General features: G+C 42.4%; 1 protein-coding gene across 2 annotated transcripts in view; it reads left to right on the top strand.

Annotated features, from left to right (window-relative positions):
* The first annotated feature begins 4,382 nt into the window (after positions 1 to 4,382).
* TMTC1 (transmembrane O-mannosyltransferase targeting cadherins 1) overlaps positions 4,383 to 24,053 on the top strand; it is a 271,874-nt gene continuing 252,203 nt past the window's right edge. The window contains exon 1 of one of the 2 annotated variants that reach the window (XM_028113292.2): positions 4,383 to 5,100. In XM_028113292.2, the coding sequence (XP_027969093.1) occupies positions 4,799 to 5,100 (302 nt within the window). In that variant the 5' untranslated portion in view covers positions 4,383 to 4,798. The remainder of the gene's footprint in view (positions 5,101 to 24,053) is intronic. The other variant, XM_028113293.1, reaches the window with a different exon arrangement.

The raw sequence follows: 24,053 nt of genomic DNA, 5'->3' as shown, positions 1-24,053 counted from the left end.
CCAGAATATTGCCATTGGGAAAGCTCACCTTTGGTGTCCAGAGTTTTTACTGGGGCTCATCACATACTGTCTGCATGGCTGACCTTAGTCATCAGCCCCTCCCAGAGGTCAGGCTAAGATCTTTAGTCGCCGGATCCCTCAGAAGTCAGAGCTGATATTGTGTGACCCAAAGTTCCCGTCATAAACTACATTGTTAGACTGTCCTGGTGGCCAAAGCCCTAGGCAAACAAAGACTCTTCTGTTAAGCAGGAAATTCCAGGGGCCTAAAGATTATCTCTAGTAGCTAAGGCAAAGGCCAGGTCTCTCTTTAGGTGAGGCTAACTACTTCACTACCCAAGGATAGCGATCCCTTTGCCTCTGCCCATACTTAGACTCAAATTCAAAATTACGATACCAATAATGACCAACCTCATTTCATCTGATAGTGTGCCAGAGTCAACTCCTATTAGTTCACAAAAACTGTTAAATATTTAGGAGTTTTGTAAGCTGGTTGTTAAACACAGCTGTTATAAAACACGTAGTTATATAAACTTGTAATTATATGGATTAGATTAAAAACAAAGATGATAAATGTTCAAAATTCTTCGTTGCAATTATTTTACTGTATTTTACTATTAATATACTCTTGATCTTATCTAGATCTACTGTATCTGGTGAGATTAGGTAGAATGTTATGCTACTAGGCCTCTCTTCCCATCTCTGCCTTCAGTGACATCATGTTGGTGGCATGAAATTGACCATGGTAAGAATATTTACACCATGAAATTCAGCAAATGCTATGAATCAGGACTTTTTTGGATACATTTTAATTTTGAGAAGCATCTTTCTGTTGATCCAACTGTTACTAGAACTGTTAAGAGTATTTTATAGGTTGTGACAACATGAAGATACATTTCTGAGAAATTATTTCAAAAATAAATCATAGTATTTCTAGAGCTAATGATTCTGATGGGGTAATTTTTCTAAAAAATTTTAACTCTTCATACATATCAGTTTGTTATAAGCCTGAATTTAATTTTAAATGTAAATTGATACATAGCATTTTAGTATTTTTTTCTGACATTTCCTATAAATTGTGGAGGTTGTACAAGAAAAGTGGCTTTTTCATTTGTGTATAATTAGAGTGTAAAAATAAAATATAGGTAATTAAAATTTCATTCATATGAAAATCCTTTTTTCTGTTGTATACAATAATCTCAAAATGAAAGGTCTGTTTCCAAGACTGTGGATATTTGCTTTGCAGTGTTGCAGCAGTTTTCAAAACTAGAGATCCTGATCTCTTTGAAGAAGTCTAGTAAGTACTTGCTATGCTTTATTTTAATGTACATGGGTATGCTTTTATCTTGTAGCAATTTGCTGACGAAGTTTATTGCCTGAGAGCAAGAGCAAGATCACAGATACTTTTTGATAATCTTTAATTTTAATTCTGGGCAGAATTTGCAGAGATACATCCCGGGGATGGGAGTGGAAGCCAGTTTATGTCCATGAGGAGCCCCTCCTCTTTCTGGGGGCTGCGGCTGCCATTGTTGCTTCCAGCCTGGGCCAGCCTGGATGCAGCCAATGCTCAGACCACAGGGCACCTCAGCCTGTCCCACACTGATCCTGCCTAATGCTGACCAGCTTCTTAAAGTGCATGTTGCCTGTTCTACCACAGGCCCAAGGGAGTGGTGGGGAGAGTATAGTTTAATTTTCTTGTTCTTTTTTTCTATTTTTCTGTATTTTCCTCAAGAGCAGGAAATAGTTAAATAACTAGACCACAAACATTTATTTTTAATATCAATTACATTATCAACTCTTTCTGAATTTATGACTTTGTAACATTGCATTTGTCCCTTTATATAGGGTATACCTGAACGGGGTGTATATTAGGCTGAAAAAGCATAGTGGGCAGTAATTTGAAATTTGTTTTAGTAAAATACCTACTTATCCTTGATTTATTTTTAGTTGTGTCCTAATTTCTTTAAGGACCGTGGTCCATTTTAATTTACATGAGTGACTTACTCCGTATGACGATCAGAGAGGAACTTCTGTAATAGTTTATGTTTTAAATTGCTCTTGAGTGGACAAAAGATGTCTTAGAAAGTATTGCTCCAATTATAAATCCTTTAAAAATAATTAGAGACTAAGTAACAAGAATGAAATCTCATTTTCTTTTGGGCCCCTTTATTGGCCAAGATGAGTGCTTTACACCTTAAGAGAGAAGCAGAGGGGATGATGGCCTGGCATATCAATGGAACCCTATCTCTGACGTCACCACTTGTACAGTTTTCCTGGAAGACAGAACAAGATTGAGATAGGAAGGGATGGGGCTGCAAAGAACTGTTTAATTTTTTAAAAAGTATTTACTTACTGGTTCATGTTTGAGAGGATTTTTGAGGTATCTCCCTATCTTAAAGTGAATTAATCCCAAACTTACCCAAACTAAATAGAATAGAGATGCCACTGAATGTAGAGGAAAACTTAATGAAACCAAGCTCAGAAATCTGGAATCCCACTTAGAGGTTTCCTTTATCTCTTCCTCTTTATCTCCTCCATTGTCTTTTTGGAGTTTGGAGTCCAGTTCCCGTCCTTCTACACTTCTCTCCATTGTCATGGAGAACTCTGATAACTCTTTGCATCTAAAAAGGAAAACAACTCAGGTAAGAAGGGGGTGGGCAGGGCTGTACTCCTACCTGGGCAATTTAAGGGTAATTGGAGGGGGAGAAAAGGTCTCTGTAAAAACCTATTATTAGTCACTCTTTGGGATTAAGACATTGTCTCAAAGTAAGGATTTTAGGTAAAGAATTGATATATTGGCTTATTAAACCTACTATCATTTCAGCAAAGGCAATTTCACTATCCTAGTCAGCTGCTAACTTAGAAAGTTAGACTTTTATAGTGTTAACCTTATACACGCACCCACACAGGCACACTCGGAGCCGCTTTGGTTACCCAGCCCAGTATTTAGCACATTGTAGCACAAAGTGTACTCTTAATATATTTCTATTAAATTGATGGACAGGCAAAGAGGAAAGGCTGTAGTGTGTTCTGCGGGGAAGATGGCAGATTCAGGTGTGTGTGGGGCCTGGATATTAAAGCTATCAAGAGTCAAAAAGTTTTGACATAAGGATAAAAACATCCATGCTTGGGTTTCTCAGTTTCATTTTGCAGTCACTGTTTCAAATCACCAAAGTGAAATGAATGAAATGCGTCTTGACTTGGAATATGTTTGTCTTCATTCACTGGGTTTTCAACTGCTCAGATACATCTTAAAATTAAAAAAAAAAAAATGGTGTGGTAAAGAGTCACACAAATGCTCAGTATAAGAACAATTTTTGCCTTTTATTTTACTTTTTTTTTAAAGATCAATGAACCTTTTAAGAATTTTTGAAGGATGGGAATAAATGGCAAATTTTGTATTTTAAGTTTTTTCTCTTCGGATGTGTCAAATTCCAGGTAACTTCAGTAACATACAGCAATGGAAATTTACGATGGCCCTCAAAGAGTTAACAGACTTTTCAAACCTGGAGAAATTCTAGTAATCTTTCTGGGATATGTAATTTATTTACATATATGACGAGTATTTTTAGAAAAAGAAAACAACTTTTCAGAAAAATGGGGAGATTGGGAGTCAAAGCCAGAGGCGTTAACGTTTTAATTTTTTTTCTTCTTTTTCAAGTGGTATTGACTTAGCAGGAACAGTTCAAACACGCCCACAGTCCAGGAAATAATCATCAGACCCAAGTGATCCACTTAGAGGGGAAGAAAAAGCATCTCCTGGATCGTCTTAAGAGTTTTAGTAAGAAATAAAATGAGAAGCAATGTTTCAGAAGTCAATTCAATGCCCAGACCCAAACCCCAAATCCAACCTGGTACTTTTCCTAAGTGCGAGCAGAGCAATGGGCGGTAAAGGCAAACAGCCCGGGGCGCCCCCTGAACAAACTGCGCGGGGCGGGCAGGAAGCCCTCGGCCAGGAGACCCTTTCTCTTGGTTTTGGGAAGGTGCTTGGGGAAGCTCCGTTTCCCTCACGCCCCACGCGGAGGCTGCGAGCGCGGGGCGCAGGCCGGCGGGGGACAGAAAGGCCCGGGGACGAGACGCGGACAGGGCGCCGGGCAGGAGAGCGTGTCGCCGGGCGCCGCCGCCGCTGTTGTCCGGGGTCCTGAAAGCCGGGAACTTCCCGGGAAGCAGCGGACACTTTTCTCGGTGTCGGAGCGGGGTTGTGGGGGTTTCAGGGTGCGCACCTGCTAAGCCCTCCCTGGCCCTAGGCCCGGAGGTGCGGGCAGATGAGGCCCTCCCCAGCCCCGTGGGTGGGGGTGCGTGATTGGGGGGGCGGGGCGGTGAGCACGGCCGGGAGCGCCAGGCAGGACCCCGGTGGCCCTTCTCCGCCTCTCGGGCAGCCCCGCGCCGCGACCCCGCTCCACCTGCGCGCGAACTCCGGCGGCCGGAGACGCGGGCGCCCGGGGCTGAGTGCGGCGGCGAGCGGGGCGGGGGCGGGGGCGGAGGGTGCTGGGGGTGGGGGGCGGCCCTAGTCCGGGGATGGAGGGGGGGCGGGTGGAGGCGAGAGCGAGCGGGGCATGCGCAGTGGGGCGGAGGAGGTGGCGATGGCCGGGGGAGGCGGGGGGACTGCTGTTTATTTGCAGCTGGGCCAACTCGGCGGCGCAGGCGGCGGCGGAGTGCGGGGCGCCAGCGGCGGGTACAGCTGCCGCCGCACCATGCCCGAGCCCACCTCCGGGCAGCCGCGGCGCGCCGCCGGGGCCCCGGCCGGGGAGGATGCCAGACGCCCGGGAGCGGCCAGGGCAGCGGTGGCGGCGGCGGCACGATGGTGGTGACGGGCTCTGCCCGAGGCAGCGGCGGGGACCGCGCGCCCTCCCGGCGGCGGGGCTGCGGACTCGCGCCGGCCGGGGCCGCGGCGCTGCTGGCCGGGGCGAGCTGCCTGTGCTACGGCCGCTCCCTGCAGGGCGAGTTCGTGCACGACGACGTGTGGGCGATCGTGAACAACCCCGACGTGCGGCCCGGAGCCCCGCTCCGCTGGGGCATCTTCACCAACGACTTCTGGGGCAAGGGCATGGCCGAGAACACCAGCCACAAGTCCTACCGGCCGCTCTGCGTCCTCACATTCAAGTGAGTCCCTCACCTCGCGCTCGCAGCCGCCGCAGTTTCTCCTCACCTCTTGTCCGAGCTGGGAGAAGTTGCGGGACCGGCTCGGGGGGCGGGGGTCGTTTCTTTTCTTGCGGCCCCTTCCCCTCCACACCACCCTCCTCTCCTCTGTCCACGCCACTCTGCGCCGCGATTCCCGGCCCCGCTTCTCTGGGCTCCCGGGGAGGTTGGGGAGGCGCGGGCTGGGAGTTGGGATCGAGTTTCTCAAGAGTCTATGCTCTCTGCGGGCTGGTCTCTCGGGCAAGGGCTGGTTGCGGGCTGGTAGAGCTGCTACCGCACTCCCACCCCAGCCGGACGGTGGTCAAGTGCGACCGCGCGGGCCCAGAGAGTTCCGGACGGGAGGCTGTGGTGGGGATGCTTGCAAGTTGGGAATTTCTCGGAGGCTCTTGGGCAGCCTTGCTGATGGCGAGAGAATCCGTCCCTTTGGGGTCGCGTTCGGAGGAGAAGAGACGAGAGCCAGGAGCTGCCAGGGCTGCATGGGTTTTGGAGAGGCGCAGCGGAGGGAGCGGAGGCTCTCCCCCGACCTGCAGCCTTTGGCTGCTCCCGGAGCCTTTCCAGTCTGCAGGTCTGCGGAAGGGCTTGGGATTTAAGATTTTAAAAGATGCACAGCAAAGGAAGGCCGAGCGTGGGATTCTCTGGGGATCCTGGTGTCCCAGTCGAAATAGTTTTTGTTTTACAATCTCAGAGTCATGATTCAGCATTTCTGGTGTGAATAAAGTGTAAAGGGAATCGAGGGAACGCCAGGTTTTTGTAGGGTGGAGTATTCTCTTGAATTTTAAAAGCGGGCTTGCTTCAGATGGAAGAGGAGGAGGGCTTTGTAAGAGTGCTATCTCGTACACCGTGAGCTTGACTCAACCCTTTGCAATTTGGCTCCGCATTTAAGCTTATAATGTGCCGGACAAAAACTTGAAATAATATTGGTTCAGTATCATCAGTGTTTTAAGCCTTTTCCAGTGGGTGTAATATGAACCCGTCTTCATGGTAATGGTCATTCGAGACGGGATAGGCAGCTTGAAAAGCTTGCCTGGGGCCAGGAGGCCACGGTTTCTTGACAGGTGGCTGTGATGACTTAGAAAAGGAAACCATAGCAGTTGGCAGTAATTCATTGGCTTTTGACTTAATTCTTCCACTGAAATGTCAGTGTTTTAAAAGAGGGTGAGGAAATTGCACATTTGACTCTGAAGAGAGTATTTTATAAACATTTGTCCTCTTGGAAAAGTGGTTTTGGTTTTCGGCTGGAAGATAACCTCAGCTACTGAGTTGCTTCAGTACTCTCAGTTTTCCAAATGTTTCTTAAAATCTTAGATGGCACAAATATATATGTTTATCTTCTAAATTGGCCTGCTTTTTCATTTATCACAGTGAAGGATGATGGTTCATTTAAGGTGTGGAAGCTCACAGCATGAGATGTGCTGGGCTTGTAACAGCCATGGAGACTGTCTTGATCTGAGCATTTTCCATTTTAAAAGGTTAGGGCCAAATGCCTGTGCCCACTTGGTGGGGGATGGGGAAGCTGTTTTCACTTCTTGACTTTCTAAAATGTTTTTTCAGGCATGCAGGAGATGGCAGGGACAGAAAAGAGGAGTGGGGAAGGAAGTAGACAATGAGGCAAGGCCATTGATGAGGAGGAAGGTTAGCAAGGGTTTGGGGGAACAGGGTAAGGGGGTAGGAGAGTTGCAGGGCGGGGCCGACTCCTCACTACATTCTCCTTGGTTACAAAATGCAGATTGGTGTCTAAGATCATTGCTCTTTGTATGTTTTATCTTACTGGCTGTGTTTCTGGAGAAGATTGAGTTGTAAATCTAGAGAACAACACAGCACTACTGGAAAGGGGTAGATGTCTCTTCAGAAAGAGAAAGTTAGCTCATCTTTCCATGTTCACAGGTGTGGATTAAAATAAGACCTGGAAGCTTTCTCCAACACTGGATCTTCTTGTGCAGCCGCATAAAGAGGGGCACGGTTGATGATGCTAGACCCACACAACTCTGAAGATTGTTGCAAGGAAGGACAGACAATCACAGTAATTAATTACTCAGTGTGAACCAAGCATTGGCCTGAAACACTTTACATAGATTATGTCTTTATGATCTTTATTTTAGGTAGTTGGTGAAAATAAAGTTAAAGTGGCCTTTTAAATATATATACACACTGTTTTAATTATATCTTAAGCTAGGTTTGTTTGAATAAAAATCTTTGAGAATTCGAGAACATTTTTATTTATTTTTATTGTGGTAAGAACACTTAACATGAAATTTGCCATTTAAAATTCTTAGGAGCACGATACAATATCATTAACTCTAGGCACAGTGTGGTACAACAGATCTCTGGCGCTTATTTCTCTTCCACAACTGGAACTATATACCTGCTGAACAGCAGTTCCCTGGGCTCCCCTTCCCCTGCCCTTGGCAGCCATCCTTCTACTCTGTTTCTATGAATTTGACTATTTTAGATACATTATGTAAGTATTTTCATGCAGCATTTGTCCCGTGACTGGCCTATTTCACTTAGCATAATGTCCTCCACGTCCATCCATTTTGTTGTATATGACAGGATTTCCCTTTTTAAGGCTGAATAATATTTCATTGTATGTATAGACCACTTATTCTTTATTTTTTTAAAAGATCTTATTTATTATTAGAGAGTGAGCAAGAGAGAGAGTACGAGCACGAGAGGAAGCAGAGGGAGAAGCAGGCTTCCCGCTGAGCAGGGAGCCCGAAGTGGGGCTTGATCCCAGGATCCTGAGATCATGACCTGAGCTGAAGGCAGACACTTAACGACTGAGCCACTCAGGCACTCCCCACTTTTTTTTTTTAATCCATTCATCTGATCATGGGCAATTAGGTTGTGTCCATGTCTTAACTGTTGTGACTATTGCTGCAGTGAACTTGGCAGTGCATATATCTCTTCAAGATCCTGATTTCAATTCTTTTGGATTTATAACCAGTAGTAGGATTGCTGGATTACAAGGTAATTGTATTTTTAACTTTTTGAGGAATCGCTATACTGTTCTCCATAGGAGCTGCACCTTTTATGTTCCCACCAATAGTGTACAGTGGTTCTAGTTTTCCACATCCTTGCCAACACTTGTTATCTTTTTTTTTTCATAAAAGCCAGCCTAGTGGTTGTGACAGAGATGATAACTCATTGTGGTTTTGATTTGCATTTCCCTGATGATTAGTGATGTTAAGCATCTTTTCATGTACCTGTTGGCCATTTGTATGTCTTTTTTTTTAATTTATAATTGACATAAAATACTCTGTTTCAGATGTATACCATAGTGACTTGATGTTTTTATATATTATAAAATGGTCCCTACTATAAGTCTGGTTACCGTCTGTCACTATACAAATTTATTACGGTGTGATTATGTTCCCTAGGCTGTACATTACCTCTCCATGACTTATTTATTTTATAACTGGAAGTTTGTATTTAATGCCCTTCACCTATTTTGCTTGCCGCCCCCACCCCCACCCCCACCCCCCACTATCCCCTCTGGTAACCGGTTGTTTCCTGTATCTGAGTCTGTTTCTGTTTTGTTCTGTTAGGTTGTTTTGTTTTTTAAATTCCACATATAAATGAAGTCATATGGTATTCATCTTTCTCTGTCTGACTTAGTTCACTTAGCATAATACCCTCTAGGTCCATCCATGTTGTCACAAATGGCAAGATTTCATTCTTTTTTATGGCTGAATCTTTATTGGAGAAATGTCTGTTCAAGCCCTTTGCCCATTTTTTCATCATATTTTTTTTTACCTTGAGTCGTAGGAGTTTCTTACGTATTTTGAATATCAATAATGTATCAGATACATGCTTTGCAAATATTTTCTCCTATTCCATAGGTTGCCTTTTAACTCTGTTGATTACTTCCTTTGTTGTACAGAGGTTTTTTAGTTTGATGTAGTCCCAGTTACCTAATTTTGTTTTTTTGTTTTTTTGGGGTTTTTTTGCCTGATTTTGTTTTTATTGTTTGTACTTTTGGTGTCATATTTAAAAAGTCATTGCTAAGTCTAACATCATAAAGTTTTCCCTGTTTTTCTTTTCTTTCTTTTTTTTTTAAGATTTTATTTATTTATTTGACAGGGGAGAGAGAGAGAAAGAGAGAGCACAAGCAGGGAGGGGGGCAGACGGCAGAGGGAAAGGGAGAAGCAGGCTCCCCGCTGAGCAGGGAGCCTGACCTGGGGCTCTATCCTGGTACCCTGGGATCATGACCCCTGGTTTTCTTCTGGAAGTTTTACAGTTTCAGGTCTTAAATTTAAATTGTTAATACATTCTAGGTTGATTTTTGTGTGCAGTGTAAGATAAGGGTCCAGGTTAATTCTTTTGCATGTGGATATCCAGTTTTCCCAACACTGTTGAAGAGACTGTTCCTTTCCCTGCTGTGTGTACTTGGACTTTATGTTGAAGAGCATTTGACCATATATGTGTAGGTTAATTTCTGGCTCTCTGTTCTTTTCCATTGGTAAGTATGTTTGTTTTTATTCCAATACCATACTGTTTTAATTAGTGTAGCTTTGTGATATAGTTTAGAAATCAGGAAGTGTGATGCTGGCAGCTTTGTTCTTTCTCAAAATTGCTCTGTATATTCAGGGTTTTTTGTAGTCCAAATGAATTTTATGATTTTTTTTTAAAGATTTTATTTATTTATTTGACAGAGAGAGTGATAGCGAGAGCAGGAACACAAGCAGGGGGAGTGGGAGAGGGAGAAGCAGACCCCCTGCCGAGCAGGGAGCCCAATGCGGGACTCGATCCCAGGACCCTGGGATCATGACCCGAGCCAAAGGTAGATGCCCAACGACTGAGCCACCCAGGCGCCCTGATTTTTTTTTTTTCTATTTCAGTAAAAAAAAAAAAAGCCATTGGGATATTAATATAGAATACATTGACTCTATAATTGCCTTTGAGTATTATGGACATTTTAAAAATAGTAAGTCTTCTGATCCATGAACTTAGGATGTCTTTCTATTTATTTGTGTCTTCTTTAGTTTCTTTTGTCAATGATTTATAGTTTTAATTATACAAGTTTTTCACCTCTTTGGTTAAATTTATTCCTAAGTATTTTATTCTTTTTGATGCTGTTACAAATGGGATTGTTTTCTTAATTTTGGATAGTTCATTATTAGTGTACAGAAATGCAGCTGATTTTTTTAATTGAAATATAGTTGATACAAATGCAGCTGATTTTTGTATATTGATTTGTATCTTGCAACTTTACTGAATTTGAATATTCTAACAGTTGTTTTTTTTTTTTTTGAGTCTTTAGGGCTCTCTAACATAAAAGATCGGTGTCATATGCAAACATACGCAAACATATAAAAACAGATAATTTTACTTTTTTTTTAAAGATTTTATTTATTTATTTGACAGAGAGAGACACAGCGAGAGAGGGAACACAAGCAGGGGGAGTGGGAGAGGGAGAAGCAGGCTTCCCGTGGAGCAGGGAGCCCGATGCGGGGCTTGATCCCAGGACCCTGGGATCATGACCTGAGCTGAAGGCAGACGCTTAACGACTGAGCCACCCAGGCACCCCGATAATTTTACTTTTTTTTCCCAGTGTAAATGCATTTTATTTCTTTTTCTCACCTAATTGCTCTGGGTAGGACTTCCAGGACTATGCTGAATAGAAGTGCAAGAGTGGGCATCCTTGTCTTGTTCTTGATCTTCGAGAAAAAGCTTTCAGTTTTTTACCACTGAGTATGATATTAATTGTGGGCTTTTCATATATGTTCTTTATTATGTTGAGGTAAATTCTTTCTAAGCCTAGTTTTTGAGACTTTTTACCATGAAGGGTGTTCAATTTTGTCACATACTTTTATTGCATCTATGGACATGATCATGTAATTTTTACCCTCCATTTTGTTAATGTGGTATGTAACATTAGGTGAATTGTTCACATTGAACCATTCTTGCATCCCAGGGATAAAACCCAGTTGGTTATGGTGTGTGTTCCTTTAAATGTGCTATTGAATTCAGTTTGCTAGTATTTTGTTGAGGACTTTTGCATCTGTGTTTATCACGAATGTTGGCTTGTAGTTTTCTTTTCTTATAGTGTCTTTGGCATTAAAACAAAACAAAACAAAACAAAACCCTTTTCATTGTGAGATAAGTGTACATTCCCATACAGTTGTAAATAATAATATAGAGATTTTTATTCATTTTCCTCCAGGGTTAAAGCCTTGTATAACTATAGTATAATATCACAACCAGGAAGTTGACATTGATACAGTCCACAGCTTTTTATTTAGATTTTACCAGTTTTACATGTACTCTTTTATTTTTGTTAAGTGCGTATTTAGTCCTATGCAGTTTTGTCACATGTAGATTTCCAAGATTACCTACCACACAGTCAAGATACAGAACAGTTTCGTCATAAGGATCCTTACTGCTTCTTTATCATAGTTAGAAACACCTCATTTGTAACAACCCCTAATTTGTAACACCCCACCCTGCTCCATAATCACCACTAATCTGTTTTCCATGTCTATAATTTTGTCATTTTGAGAATGCTATATGTGGAATCATTATAGTATGTAACCTCTTGAGATTGACTTTTTTCGCATTTAGCATAATTCTCTGGAATTTATTCAGATTGTTGCATATCAATAGTTCATTCCTTCTGTGGCTGAGAAGTATTCCACTGTGTGGATGTCCCACGGTTTCATCATTCACCTGATGAAGGACATCTGGGTTGTTTCCAGATTGGGGCTGTTACAGACAAAACCGCTATAAACATTTATTTACAGGTTTTTATGTAAACATAGGTTTTATTTCTTTGGGATAAACATCCAGGATTGCAACTGCTGGGTCACATGGTGATTGCATATTTAGTTTTTTAAGAAACTGATGAACTGTTTTCCAGACCTTTCCATACAGTGTATGAGTAATCCAGTTATTTTGCTTCCTCACCAGCATTTGGTATTGTCATTTTTTTTAAATTGTAGCGGCTCTGATAGGTGTACAGCGATATCTCATTGTGATTTTAATTTGCATTTCCCTAATGGCTGATGGTGTTAAATAGACTTTCACGTGCTTATTTGCCCTCTGTATATCCTCTTCGTTAAAATGTCTCTTCATATCTTTTGTCCATTTCCTAAGTGGATTTTTATTTTTTTATGTTGAATTTTGAGATTTCTTTATGTATTGTAAGTACAAGTCCTTTGTCATCTATGTGGTTGGCACATAAGCTCTCCAATTCTGTAGCTTGTCTTTCCCAGTGCAAAGCTCAAACCTAGGTTTTTTGTTTTTTCAAGATTTATTTATTTATTTTAGAGAGAGAGCTTGCTGAGCATGAACATGCTGGGGGGGGAGGGACAGAGGGAGAGAATCTGCAAGCAGGCTCCCAGCTGAGCTTGGAGCCTCACATGGGAAGGGTGAGGGAGGGGGCCTTGATCCCAGGACCCATGAGATCATGACCCAAGCCAAAACCAAGAATTGGACACTTAACCAACTAAGCCACCCAGGCACCCCTCAAACCTAGTTTTTATTAAAACAGTTTATTATCTTTGATTCACTGAATGAATGTCACACATACTGAGAGCTAGAAATTACCTTAAGAATAAACGATAAATAAATACATTAATTAATAAATAAAGATGTGTAATGCTTGTTACTATTAAGGTACTTGGATGCATAGAAACAGATTAATCAGTTTTTCTCAAATAAGAAATCAGCTGAAATTGCAATAAGGAAGTGGATTTTTAGAGTGCCTACTCTACCAGGTTGTGGGGCAGGGTGCCATGGAAAATGAAGGCAGTTTACCAAGATATGATGGCTTTGTATTATGTCAATTTAACGAAATTGGAACTCTGTTTCTTGGAAATTCTTTCCCTGTATTGCACTAGGCTGTAGTTGTACAAGAGGAATTTCTTCGAGATTTGGAAAGTGAAATGGCCATGTTCCCGGTCAGAGGGCTGGTGTAGGTATCGGTGCTGTTCCAGCTCCCGTGGGTTGTCACAGACATGCAGGCTAACCCGCTGCTGGCGTGTGACGGTAGCTAGGTCCACATCTCCTCCGGAACTCTCCAGATCATGGTGCTATAGCTACATGGAATCATGGTGCAGATGTGAGTGCAGCCCTGTGGGGAAGAGCGCCAGCCTGTTTGAAGCCACTCGCATCATTAAAGCTGGAGCCTTTAGAGGCTGTGAGCAGCAGAGGTACATTCTAGTTCATCTTCGTGGCTTCCAGCCCTTCCTTCCTTTCCCCTCCTTCAAGTTCAGCCTTCCTCCCTCCCAAACGCCAGCCCTGCCAGCTTTTGACGTCCGATGCAGACAGAAGCAGCAGGCTTGCATAGGCTGTGTAGCCGGCTTCCACTGTTGGGAAAGGTCAGATCTCTACAGTAAATCCCTTCTGCTGTAGCATTCCTGGTGCTTCCGCTTCTCCAGTCAAACTTTAACTGATACAAATGGTCCTCTCTGTGCTCCTTGAAGTGAGTTTAGAATTCTAATGAATTCCCATTCCCAATCAAATCTTACATTCGGTCTTTTCATAAGATCATTTCCAAGGGCACACAGGAATATTTTTGGACCATTGTAGAGCAGAATCAAAACATCTGTGAAAACTTAATCTGCAGCAGTCGCCTTTTTTATTTTGCTTCTTTATCCTCCACTGGCCATGACCTGTTTTTAACTCTGGAATCAGGACATTAAACATGCTAAGTCACTCTCTAGGCACTTAATTGACACAGAACTAAAACCCAAGATGCCCATAACCCCCAGACGTAAAAATGGCCCTGATTGATTTTAAAGGTGCTTAACTTTTTAATTTTATTTCTTCTCTGCCCCTTTCCTCTTGAGAAGAAGCTCCTGCTGGATTGTTAGCAGCGCCATTCCACATCAGGAAGCAAGGAGATGCTTCCTTCAACAAGAAAGAAGCAGGGGTTTTCCATGTTAAAGATGGGGAAACTAAGGCAAATGAATCTCTCTCCGTGTTTAGGCTACTTGATCATAGTATTCTACCAGTTTGCTATAAAGGTTTATCTTATTGAAGGCTTCTGATGGTGATACACACCATGAGAGTGAAAGTGGGTGGTTTGAAATGTCAGAGTTAAAAAATAGAATATCTTAATATGTGCAGCTGTAAGGATTTGCAACATTTTAATGCTTGGATCTGGAGAGGTGCTTTTTTTTTTTTTTTTTTTTCCAGCAGCAGTTTGCATCTTTTAGTCACAGATGATATGCCAACCATGAAAATCAGCTCTAGCCTCTATGCCTGAAATCTAAAAGAAATGGTGGTGTCTTCATTTTGGTTCTGTTCCTTTTGATTTGTCCTCTTTGGAATTCATTTGGAGATAGTCTGTTGCAGCAAAGCTGATAAGTTTGTGTTCTAAGTCTATGATGATGGCAGACACCTGGAGATTGTTTGGCTAGATTGTCTAGGATGTTCAGTGATGGATATAGCCAAGGAAAAAATATGATTGGAGGCAATAAAGACTTTATAGAAAAGAATGAAAAAAATGGCCTCTGAAAATTGCATGGCAAACTAAGATTTTTCTTAGAAACCTAAAGAGGGAGGGGGTCAAGGACCTTAGATGGAAGATGGGCTTTAGGCTATAGTCTTGCAGTGTAGGAAGGATGGAAAATGAGAGGAATATATTTTTGAATTATGAGGGTTTATAGGTGAGTCTCTGAGTGAAGGCTTGGAAAACACGTTTGGAAGCAATCTTTTTTTTTTTTTTTTTTTAATCAATGCGTGTCTTTTCTATCTTCCTTTGGAGCTACAGTTCATGTTTTCCCTAACTTCGACTACGTAGTCATTCTACTTAAAAAGGCAGGGATAGGGGGAGGAATGCTTGGTCATGCCAGGGTTAATGGCACTGTTACTTTTCCCAGTGATGAGAAATGGTTTCTGTTCTCCAAGACCCTGTTGATCTGACCCCTGGCCATCCCCCTGACCTCTGCTCTATCCGTCTGCACCTCATTCTACCTCTGTCAGCATTCTAGAGTCCTTGTGCCCTTCACAGGTGACACCTGCCGCTGCCTGGGACCTTTGCACTTTCTGGAATGCTCTTTGCCCAGACCTGTGCTCTCTTGCTCTCTTACCATCTTCAATCTCTGCTCAGATGTCACTTCCTCCTTGACACCTTTCCTGGCTCCCCAATCCAAAATGGCAGACTGTCCTCCATGTTTCATCCTCACTCTGTCACTCTCTACCCTCTTTGCCTTAGTAGCCCTCATTGCTATCTGGCAACATGGATTTATTGTTGGTTTTTCTCTTCTCACACTACCGTGTTAGCTCCATGAGGTGTGTCCTTAGCACCTGCAACAGTGCCTGCCATGCAAAATAGGGGCTTCATAAATTACTGTTGAAAGAATGAATGAATTAATCACTCATGTGAACACTTGACCTTTTCAGGTAAATATTTAGGCAGGGCTACACTTTTATAATATAGACAAAAAAGTCTGCTTGACTTATTACTTGGTTTATTTGCCTTTTTTCTTCCTCTGTCAAAGAGAAAAATGGAGGCAGACAAAGAATTTCCTGGACATACAGAGATGGGTTCCAGTGGGTCCTGCCTACTGGAAGGTTAAGGGACAGTTTTGATTCTGCAAGGAGCAGTTGTGGCTCCCTGTTGCCTTCTGCTGGGACTGTGACTCTGTAGAGAGTGAGGATACACAGCACTTCGGGATCATTCTCCTCTTGCGTGGCATATTGAAGTGTGATGCTTGGTGGATGCTTGTTGTAAATTTTAAGGCTGGACATAGCAGCTGTATCTTCTGAGGCAAACCACAGAATTACACAGAGTTTTCTCCAAACCCTGCTGTCAGGGGACTAAAGTTCATCCACGCCCGTGTCCTACAGTCTATAAAGAATGGCCATGTTTTTTCAAGCCAGTGAGGTAAACAGGACATATTACTCCCAGTTGGATCAAATAGAGTGTAAGGCTCTGAAAAATACTTTCTCAAAGGAACTATGATGACTGTGACTTTCTGTCCCCAAGTACTGTAGAATAAAGAATTTTTTTTTGGCCTTTATCCCAGGTTCCTGGGAGGGACTTTCTAAACCCTTCTAATTTCCTAAGTGATGGGAGTGTCTCTGTTGCTCACAGTGCGCCCTGAGATCACACTTGAGTTTATGCTAAGGAAGAGGTAACTCGTGATGGGCCTCCTGATAGTTTCAGAACATGGACTGGCTATGCTGGGAAGACCAATCATAGGATAGAGAGATGGGACTTTGAGCCACATACCAGCCCTACCTTCCAACTTCCAGTAAGGGAAAGTGGTGCTGGAGATTGAGTTCAGTCACATGCCCAGTGATTGATTGAATCAATCAACCTAAGTAATGAAACCCCAGTTAAAAACTTGACATTGAAACTTGGTTGAGTTTGCCTGATTGGTAGTCATACATCATTGAGCTGAGGGGGTGATGTGTCCTGAAAACATCGAAGGTTTGTGTTTGGGACCCTCCCAGACCTGTCTCCATGGGTCTTTTCTTTTGACGGGTTTTTGATTTGTATCCCTTATCATAAAGCTGAAATCACAAGTGTAATGCTTTCTTGAATTCTGTGAGTCATCCCTGCAAATTATCAAACCTGAGGGAGTTGGGGGAACCCCCAAATTTGTGGCCAGTTGGTCAGCAGTGCAGATAGCCTGGGGACCATTGAGCTTGCAGCTAGTGTCTGAAGGGAGTGCAGTCGTATGCAGGACTTTGTCCTCACATAAACTCTCGCTAGCACTGTCAGAATTGCCCTGCATCGAGGAACTTTACCAAACGCACACCTTTAAAGGAAAACAAATTGGCTAAAAATTGACAACTCAGTTATACTTCTAAATATACTTCTATATTTATATTATATCTGGTGTTGATCTGTTAATTTTTTTATTTGCTGACTCTCTTTTGGAAGATTTTCTTCCGGGAACTGCTGCCTTCTAGATGTGGTCACGGATCTTCTGTCCTCAATTTCCCCACTGTTTCTTTGATGCACTTGCTACCCTGAGCACTTACGTGACCCTAGTGACAATAACTGCCCCTTGCATGGGTGTGGGCTCCTCCTGACAAGGCCCGCTTCCCCTGTTCCCTCCCCGTAGCTTCCGCATAGCCAGGTGAGGATGGGATGCCTTGAGCACAAACCCAGACCATAAATTTTATTTGTGTCTCAGAGCACCAGTCTCCCCCTCTGCACTGTCGTTTACCTTGGTACCTGCGAATCACATCCTTTATTTCTTTGATACATTAAGTGATGATGATTTGCTGATTTATTCCTGATACTAGAGGGAATGCAGAAGAAGAGCAACCAAAATGATTAAAGGCCAAAGGGATTCGCCTTAGAGGAAAACGAGAAGAACCAGATGTTGTTATTTATTGGTTGAATGATCTAAGAAGACTATGAGAACCACTTATAAGCATTTGAGAGCTGAGAGGATAGCAAGAGAGGGGGAAGAAGAAAAATGAATGGCAGTTGAGGGGACAGGAGAATGTACTGCATGCTCAGTTTTGGGCTTTGGAAACTCACAAGGAAAGTGTTGGAGAACTCGTTATTTGAGATAGCAGAAACAGCTGGTTAAGGTTAAGATGGTTAAGGTACATTAAATTTTTCTTTTCTCTGGTTTGTAGTTCATATTGGAAAAGAATGTATGTTGTGTTATTGCTGAGAAAACTGGATTTTCCTGTTAAGTGTAGCAAACGTAGGTAGCTAAGCTTTGAGATGTGTGTCTCATTGTTCTGAGTCTCACCTGGTTTGAATCATTGGGTTTCTTGGGACAGATCTCGGGGTCCCATTTCACACTTACTGACTTAGATTGTCTTGCGGTGGGATGAGGGAATCAGAAATTGTAGCTAGCATCTCAGGGGATTCAGAATCCTGGGAACCACTGGGACTCAATGGGAGCATATGTTACATGAGGTTGAGATGCCAAGTATCTCTGGTGTAACATAGAAAAAAGAATCCAAATCTCATTGAGATAGGAATGTTGCAGTGCATTTATCACATGTCTCCTGCCCACACCTTCCTCCCACCACTCTACTACATTTCCTGAGAGGGCCAGATGATTTTCCCTCCACTGAGGCATTAAGAAATGGATTAGTGAGGGAGCACCTACAACTTTTACAAAGTCTGCATTGACTCTTTTCTGTAGGCAGGTGTGATGTGGGAAATGCGACTGAGGTGGGCTTTCTGATTTCAGTGGGGGTGATGGGGTCCTGGAGTACCAGATGTCAATGGCAGAGCTTAGCTGCCAAAGACAGGGTGAGTGCGTTTACCATGATAGGCGGCAGGGACGCAGTGGTGATCAGAATGTCGTGACCACTGGTGCTGGCTAATTAATCCCATTGTCCCTTTGAATGAAGTAGATGTGCAGCCCTCTTAAATGGTACTTCGTATATATCCCAGGGAAACTCCAGGCTTGGGGCCGAAAGCCAGACTTGAGTCACCACAGGGGAGAATCATGATCTCTTAGGCAGGTTCCAGCCATCTGCCAGTTTACTGAGGTAGAGCTGTTTGATTGAGTGGAGCTGGGGTCCCCTGGAGGAAGGGTCCTAGTCTATTCCATAGTAGAAGTCTCTTCCAGGGATACGGCCCGGTTTTGTTTTTTTAAACCAGAACTATTTTCCAAAGAAGAAAATTAAAAAGAGTAAGGGGCTTTATCTAGAGCTCCAGGCTCTGCGAGTGTGAGAAGGGGCAGCCGATGGCTTTCCTCTCCCCTCCCCACTCATCCTCCTGTGACTTCTTGGTGCCACACTGTGTGACCCTGTGACCTTTTCTGGGGGCCAGGGCCCTGTGATTGCTGTGAGCTCATTATAGCCCCACCTTTCTGGGCAGTTTTACGGGGAGGCAGAAGAGCTCAGACGGAGGAGGGGCATTTGTGGTCATATTTGCCAAAGTCTGGAAGGCTTTCAACCAGTCAGACATGACTATTCAGATTTTTTCTTTTCTTCTTCTTCTTCTTCTTCTTCTTTTTTTTTTTTTTTTTAAGATTTGTGTATTTGAGTGAGCGAGAACTAGTGGTGGCAGGGCAGAAGGAGAGAGAGAGAAGCAGACTCCCCCATGAGTGGGGAATCTGATGTGGGGCTCGATCCCAGGACTCTCAGATCATGATCTGAGCCAAAGGCGGAGGCTTAACTGACTACGCCACCCAGGTGCTCCTTTCAGATTTTTTCTGAAAAGAAAAAGGAAATATTTCCTATTGCTTTAAATTAGAGATGAAGGCTAAATTAGAGATGAAGGCTAAATCAAATAAAATTAGAGATTCTTATTGTTGAAAGGGAAAGATGATTTTTTTCAACTTCCAACTTAATGTAAGTTTATTTGCTCATTCAGTAAACTTCATTTAGAATCTACTGTGTTTAGTGAGATGGATATGATGAGGAAAAGAGATGAATTTTTTACAGTGCATGAAAAATGCTTATAATATTTGAGGAATATGGCAAAGGAGTTTTAAAAGACTGAGTAAATGCTATGATGGAGTGCATTCAGGGTGACGGAATGTGAGAGACTGTTCTTCTTAGATGGTGTTTAGGGTGGGCTGGTTTTCATGCTTCTGCATGGACATTTCTGGTTATCCAAACACCAATTCTAGTCTTAAATACTGCTTCTTCCTTGGAGAGTCTTCCTTTGAAGTCTGTATTTTGTCAAATTGTGAGTACTTGTGCCATCTAAATGGGCACACAGATATTTCCAAGCAGCCATGTAGGCCAGGTCTTCTAGTATTTCAAGAGACCGCTGGAGATTTTTATGTGAAATCACCTGTTTTAAAAACATCGGTAAATTAAAGAAAGAAAGAAAAGGCATACAGGTGAAACAAAACAATTTGCAGGCTATACTTGGCCCTCGGTCAGTCTCTTTGCAGCATTGTTATTGGATCTTCCTTTTCACTCTGAGAGCTACTTGAGTAAGTGCTTTGCTTCACTCACTCATTCATTCATCCGTACATCTGTCCATTTATCCACTTAATTTTGACAACCGTGAACCAGGCATTGTGCTGGACACTAGGGATATAGACATAATATGGCAACGACCCTTTCCCTTGGAGAATTTGGGATTATTTCTATCATCTTTCTCTAGGCTGAGCATTCCCCAACTCCTCCAGCCTTTCCTGAGACATCATTTTCGAGACTCCCCACTCTTCCAGCGTCCTGGAGCTCTCCGATGAAGGTGCTCCAGCGTTTCAGTGGCACCCAGAGGGGCTGCTGCCCCACGTTGGACACCACCCACCCTCCCTGTCCCGCATGCAGGCAGAATTCCTCCCTCTTTCTTGTCTCTGACCCTGGTAGGTTCTCCCATTGCTAGATTTCTTTGACTAACTATTAATTATCCGTTCAGTGTCTCTCTTTCTCCTACGATGCTGTTAACTCTTTGGTAGCAGATGCCATGTCTTCTCTTTGTATCTCCGGGCCCTACACCATACCTGACACGAAGTAGGTACTCAATACCTATTTGTTAGAATGAATTGAAATGAAAATTAGTTTGACTTATGCCGTTTGGTCTGTTTGATAGCCAAGACGCAGTAACTCTTCAAGTTTAGAGTAAACTAACAGCTCTTGGACAATACTATGTGTGTCATTTTAGTCTGGATTGCAAGTATTTTGTTCTCTTTTATGTCCAAATGTGGGACTTTACTCTTACCCATCTTCTGTCTAATCCTGTAAGAATTAATTAACAATATCAAGCAGTTAAGCTCTTTGTGAATCTTAGTCTCCCAGTCCAGTGGACCCGCCTTCACAGATGTAGGCTTTCTGCAAGCTTGGTTAGCATACACTACAGAACTCGCTGAGTTTTTGATAAAAATATTGGACAGACCAGAGATAATGTCAGAATCTTGTGACTTACACTTAAGGTCTCCATCTAAGGAGACACTGGTTATTAGTCAACACTCTGTCTTTGCTACAAATCCATCTTCTTGTATCTTGTACACAAGGAGATTCTGAAAGATTTTGGTAAATGCCTTTGTTAAAATAAAGATGTGATGTGTCTGTCACACTCCTTGTTCTATTAAAATGTGACGTTAACCAGTTAAACCACCTTTTTGTGAACCCATAAAAGAATCAGAGATCCTTTTTCCAGTGCTCACAAATATCATTTTGTTATTATTTTCTCTCATTTGTCTATAGTTGGGAGAGTTCACTGTCCATCTTTTTAGATATTTGGGAAACTCTTGTAATTTTAGATTCTCAGTCATTTCTCAAAGCTTAGATTTGCCAGTATCTGGTACCATGTGAGGCGCTTTCAGTTACCGTAATTAGTACTGCAGTGGTTCTCCATTCAGTAATTTATTTTTATATTTTGGGATCTAATTGAATTCACTTAAAACACCAGGCATTTTGTCCTAACCAGTTTCCAGGAATAATAATCTGATGGCAGCTATACTTGTGAATATAGCATAATGTATAAACTTGTCAAATCACCAAGTTGTACACTTGGAACTAATGTAACATTGTGTGTCAACTCTACTCAAATAAAAAACAATCCCTCCCCCAAATCATCTATATAGATAACACTTGCCCATTTTCAGATAGGATACCACAAAAGTGACTCATTTTGTATCATTTTTGGAAAGGGAAAGTACCTCAAAAAGTGTGGTAATATACTAATAACACTTTTAATGATATTTTTTTTACTTTTCAAATGGTTGAATAACAAATACTTTGGGAAAATAATGAGTCTTTTGTTCTCTTTTTAAAAGCAGTGCTGTTAATTTGTAATCCAAAACTATGATCTAAAGTATAATATCTGTGGAACCAGTCAAATGTATCAGGGATTTCGCTTGTTAGATGTCTTCTCTTCTTTTTATTGTCATTTTTATGATTATCACAGTAAGATGCATCCTTGTATATTATAAAGTCCTGTTTCTTCTTCTGCTTATACTCAGTACTTCTGATAGCAGATGTGTAGGGTTTTTTTTCACAGTGACCAATTCTCAGTGTCCAACACTATCTGAGTGTCCTACAATTCAATTCAATTCTGACACTGTCTATCTGGAGTTAGCATCAGATCCCCCAGGTCGAAAGCCCATTTCCACAAGACTGACCCCACTTCAATTTTTTTTTAAGATTTTTATTTATTTATTTGAGAGAGAGAGAAGGAGAGAGAGAGAGAGAGAGCACAAACAGGGGGAACAGCAGAGGCAGAGGGAGAAGCAGGCTCCCCGCTGAGCAAGGAGCCCGATGTGGGACTCGATCCCAGGACCCTGGAATCATGACCTGAGCTGAAGGCAGACACGCTTAACAGACTGAGCCACCCAGGCGCCCCAACTGACCCCACTTCAGACACCAATTGCAAGTAGTGGGTCCCTAGATTGCCACACTTCTGTCCAGCTTGGTTGCAAATCGGGGGTTCCTGTGCCCCCTCCTCAGGTTCAATAATTTGCTCTAACGGCTCACAGAACTCAGGGAAACACTTAATGTTTTACTGGTTTATTATACAATGAAGGGTATGACAAAAGATACAGATGAACAGCCAGATGACGAGATCCTTAAGGTGGGGTCTGGAGGGTCCAAAGCTCAGGAGCTTCTGTCCCCATGGAATTGGGGTGTGCCCGCCTGCCCAGCGTGTTGATGTGTTCACCACGAAGTTTTCCAAACCCTGCAGTTGAGGCTTCATCAAGTAGGCATCATTGATAATGACCTCCATCTCTGGCCCCTCTCCAGTCCCTAGAGGATAGAGGAGGGAAAGGGCTGAAAGTTCCAAGCTTCTAATCATAACTTGATCTTTCTAGTGACGAGCCCCCATCCAGAAGCCCACCAAGAGTCACCTTATTAGAAAAAAGATAATCCAGTCACTTGGGGAGTTCCAAGAGATTTAGGAGTTCTGGGTCAGGAATCAGGGCCAAAGACCAAATATTAGAACAAAGATTCTCCTAGTACCTTTATTACTCTAGAAATTACGGAGTTTTTATTTGCTGTGGGTTTTTCATAGATGGATTTTATGAACTTGAGGAATATTCCCTCTATCCCTATACTCTGAAGAGTTTTAATTAGGAAAGGATGCTGTATTTTGTCAAATGCTATTTCTGCATCAATTGAGAGGACCATATGGTTCTTCTCTCTCCTCTTATTAATAATGTGTTCTATCACATTGATTGAATTGCGAATGTTGAACCACCCTTGCATCCTGGGGATAAATCCCACTTGGTCGTGGTGGATGATCCTTTTAATGTACTGTTGGGTCCCCTTAGCTAGGATTTTGTTGAGGATTTTGGAATCCATATTCATCAGGGATATTGGTCTGAAATTCTCCTTTTTGATGGGGTCTTTGCCTGGTTTGGGGATTAAGGCAATGCTGGCCTCATAGAATGAGTCTGGAAGCTTTCCTTCTGTTTCTATTTTTTGAAACAGCTTCAGTAGAATAGGTATTATTTCTTCTTTGAATGTTTGGTAGAATTCCCCAGGGAATCCATCAGGCCCTGGACTCTTGTTTTTTGGGAGATTTTTGGTCACTGCTTCAATCTCGTTACTGGTTATTGGCCTATTCAGGTTGTCAGTTTCTTCCTGTTTCAGTCTTGGCAGCTTATAAGTTTCCAGGAAGTCATCCATTTCATCCAGATTGCGCACTTTATTGGCATATAGTTGTTGATAATAATTTCTAATAATTGTTTCTATTTCCTTGGTGTTAGTTGTGATCTCTCCCCTTTCATTCATAATTTTATTAATTTGGGTCCTTTCTCTATTCTTTTGGATAAGTCTGGCCAGTGGTTTATCGATCTTATTAATTCGTTCAAAGAACCAACTTCTAGTTTCGTTGATCTGATCTGCTGTGTTTCTGGTTTCTAATTCATTGATCTCTGCTCTAATCTTAATTATTTATCTTTGAATGCGTGGCTTAGGCATCGTTTGTTGCTTTTTCTCTAGTTCTTTAAGGTGTAGAAAAGACCCCGAATTGCCAAGGAAATGTTGAAAAAGAAAAACAAAGCTGGGGGCATCACATGTTGGCCGATTCCTTTTATTTTTTCCTTTAAATTTTTTATTGTTATGTTAATCACCACACATTACAT

The sequence above is a fragment of the Eumetopias jubatus genome, unplaced genomic scaffold (assembly GCF_037043125.1).
Source record: "Eumetopias jubatus isolate StellerSeaLion01/CBP00866 unplaced genomic scaffold, mEumJub1_p1.0 scaffold_8, whole genome shotgun sequence".
Taxonomy (NCBI): domain Eukaryota; kingdom Metazoa; phylum Chordata; class Mammalia; order Carnivora; family Otariidae; genus Eumetopias; species Eumetopias jubatus.
Note: the sequence above shows the minus strand (reverse complement) of the source record. Positions and strands in the feature narration are given on the sequence as shown.